Source organism: Vanessa cardui, chromosome 5 (assembly GCF_905220365.1).
Source record: "Vanessa cardui chromosome 5, ilVanCard2.1, whole genome shotgun sequence".
Lineage (NCBI taxonomy): Eukaryota > Metazoa > Arthropoda > Insecta > Lepidoptera > Nymphalidae > Vanessa > Vanessa cardui.
The window spans coordinates 3394355-3398017 of NC_061127.1; the positions used below are offsets into that span (position 1 = coordinate 3394355).

A 3663-nucleotide genomic window follows, 5' to 3' on the forward strand; every position below is an offset into this window, starting at 1 on the left:
CGTCGATTATCAAGGACAATTACGCACAATGTTACATCATTGTATAAGTTTCTAATACGAGTAAATAATTGAATAGCGACATCTATTTGAATGTGGTATTTAAAGTAACAAATTTAATCGAATTATTTGTGTGCAGCTCTTCGACGACAACCACCGGAATTGATACTTACTTGACTTGACAACCACTGGACCAGACGGCCACAAGAACAGGACCCATATCTGGGTCCATGGGACCCTTGACCTGGGTCCATTGACCCATCGGTCAAAACCTAATGACACCGCGGTACCGCTGAGGAAAAGCCCGAGTAAGGATGTAAGCCTCGAGGCCCGTATCCGGCTTCCCCTTTAGGGGTAAGCAGGAGGAACTATTACTACAGTGTACAGCTTGAGGCGTCGATTGTTACATTTGTTAAACACGAAACACAAAACTGCCAAGTTATTGTAGCCTACTGTATTACTCCCTATTGTATCACTTATCTGCCAATGAAAATCCCGTCAAAATCTATCCAGCCGTTCGAGAGATTAGCTGGAACAAACAGACAGTCCAGTTTTATTTTATGTATACATATTTACGAACATAATATTAATAAATTCATAAAATAAGATAATATTGATAGATCGTTTGGTCCAGAGAGAGAAAAGAAACGTTGAGATGGAAATTGGATTAAATTCATTTGATTTATTATTAAATAATTAAATTATTATCTGTTATATTATTAAATAAATAATAAATATTATTAAATACATAATAATTATTATTTATACTTTGTGATACTAAGTTATCACCTGTGTTATACGTTCTTTTAATATTTGTTATTATTGATTTCACTGTTATTAAAACGCTTTAGTCTTATCTTAAAAGCGGACCGATTACGGTCATAAAGATAAAAATATTGTTTCAATAAAACGCGATTTCTACGAATTAGGTAAACATTTCGTATTAATAACATGATTTACCTTATTATTAAGAAATTCAATTACATATCTACATTTGCATTTTTTTTATCGGCTACTCATGAAGTAATCAAAATAATCATTCAAGTAGGCTAAGTTTCGCAGAACTATATTAAAAGTAAATCTATTCTCAGTTAAGAATGTACAGTCTATTGAAAGACTACCACTGGTTAGTAATATACCTTCTACTGAGAAGAACAGACAAATAAGAAAAACAGTAGTTATTGTTTTTTAGCATTTTAGATACATTATGTTAGTTAAATACAATTATATATAAATACATCCTGCCTAACTAAACTAGTATTAGAACTAGTATTAGATCCAGACGTTTTTATCATCTTTATCGAATAGTAATTTTTATAAATTATATATTTGAGTGTATATTGAAATCATTATTTACAATTTTGTAATTTTTTATTTTCAACTTGAGTTTAATATTTAAACGGAAACTGACTAAAAGTATAGTATTTTTTTTTTATGTCACCATACGCACATTTTGCTTAGTAAGCTAAAGGTTCCTTTAGTAATATGTATGTTAATTAATTTTCCAATGTAAAAAAACAATAATCATAATAAATCCTCATATATCAATCTTTGCAATTTATTTTTATAAGTTTTTTTTTTTTTTTAACATCACATACATTAAGTACTCTGATCCCAATGTAAGTAGCTAAGGCACTTGAGTTATGGAAAATCAGAAGTAACGACGGTACCACAAACACCCAGACCCAAGACAACATAGAAAACTAATGATAATCTACATCGACTCAGCCGGGAATCGAACCCGGGACCTCAGTGGCCACGGAGGTCGTCATCGTCGTCGAGTTGTAAATGTTATTAATATTTTTGGAGAAAAATAAATGCTGTATAATCATATATTTTTTCTCAAGTTTTTCCTCATTTCATGTATATCTCGCCTTAACGACAAATTAATCCTGACACAAACAAGGGCTTAGTCTGTTTCATACTAAACTACACAAAATCATATTAGGCCCAAAAATAATTTCAGGATTAGGATATAAATAAAATAAACACTAAGGTTATATTAGGACTAAACTGCTCGTACCTATGTACTTTCAGATAAAATAAAATATATTTTTAAATTATTGCTCGTTACAGGGTTTATTTTTAAGTGTTTCTTAATCTAAATTAGAATAAACATAAAGTTATAATAGAACTACCAGAAACCATCCAACCATCAATATTATCCAGTACAAAAATATTGTTTATAAATCACTATCTACATAAAGAAATATATTTTTATAATTTAATTTACTTAAAATAATTGCTAATATTATTATTTCAAATTTACAGCTTATATAAATAAATAACCAAAACTGAAAATATTACTCATACAATTAATTCGATATAAATATATTTTTTATTCTTGCGTTCATATAATCTTCAAAAAACATCTTTAACAAAAAAGGAACATTAAAACTAGAAACTAGTTAAACACAACAAAAAAATACAATGATGGCTTTTATCACAAGCTAAAGTACTGCAGTTGATAGCGTATATAAAAAACGATTACTCACATTTCAAATCAGTACGTTGTTGTTTTTAGTACAGTCAACATGGATCGAGAGGTAAAGGGAAAAATTGTCGCAGTGACCGGCTCAGCGGAGGGCCTAGGACTGGCTATGGTCAATAGCTTTCTGGAACAAGGAGCAAAATTAGCGATCCTCCTCGATTTAAACGAAGATAAGGGAAAGGAATCATTGAAAACCTTGAAAGAGAAATATGGAGACGACAGAGCGGTCTTCTACAAATGCAATGTTTTGAGTGATTTGAATGAAGTGTATGAAAAAATTATAAACAATCATAAATATGTCGACATCCTTGTCAACAACGCTGGTGTTCTTGATGAGAAGAATATTAAAAAAACAATGGATGTAAATTCGGTTGCCGTGATGGAGTGGACGATGAAGTTTTACGAGAACATGAGATTAGACAAAGGTGGTCGCGGTGGTACCATCATAAACGTGTCTTCTATATTCGGCTACAGGATAACAGCCTACATACCATACTATCATGCTTCAAAGTACGCGGTACTCGGGTTCTCGAAATCCTTAGGTCATGAGACCAACTTTAAAAGAACGGGCGTTCGTGTGGTTACTCTGTGTCCGGGACTAACATATTCAAGTATGGCTAACAATCCAAATGTGTGGGACGAAGAAACTTTGGACGTATTCCTTGAAGACGTAAAATCTTATGATTGGCAGCATCCTAAAGACATCGGTGATGGTACGGTGGAAATATTCCAAAAAGCTGATAGTGGCACTGCATGGCTTGTGGAAGGCTCCAGATCGGCTGAAAAGATAGACATTTAAATGCAATCAGTGAAGTTAAATATTTAGTTTTTATCATATTACGTATCTATTTGTTTTCTTTGAATGAGTTTGTTTTCGAGTTAAGTGTCTTATTATTAAATGTAATATTTCTATCGTTGTAGTTGTTTATTTATACCTAAAAAAATATGGTTTGTTTAGAGTCTCATATTGCTTACCTGACTTGATTTATTTTATTGTACGCAGGTATATCTATGTGCTATTGCTGTTTGTACTAAGTACAAATCAACAACCTTCATTAGTATTAATAATATAAAACGAGTAGATCAATTAGAATAATCATATCCAACACACGCAGTACCGAGAATGCAGTTATACCATATACAAAATATCAAACGTATAAAGTACCTTGCAATTA

The 3663-nt window shown here is 31.6% G+C and overlaps 1 protein-coding gene across 1 annotated transcript; it reads left to right on the plus strand.

Moving 5' to 3' along the window:
• Nucleotides 1-2495: 2495 nt before the first annotated feature.
• On the plus strand, nt 2496-3401 carry LOC124530020 (15-hydroxyprostaglandin dehydrogenase [NAD(+)]-like). The gene has a single exon (XM_047103993.1). It carries the CDS (start codon nt 2532-2534, stop codon nt 3285-3287), a length of 756 nt encoding a protein of 251 aa, XP_046959949.1. The 5' UTR covers nt 2496-2531; the 3' UTR covers nt 3288-3401.
• The last annotated feature ends 262 nt before the right edge of the window (nt 3402-3663 follow it).

Coding starts and splice junctions, on each gene's coding strand:
- LOC124530020 (XM_047103993.1), top strand. CDS start 2,532: ATGGATCGAGAGGTAAAGGGAAAAATTGTCGCAGTGACCGGCTCAGCG.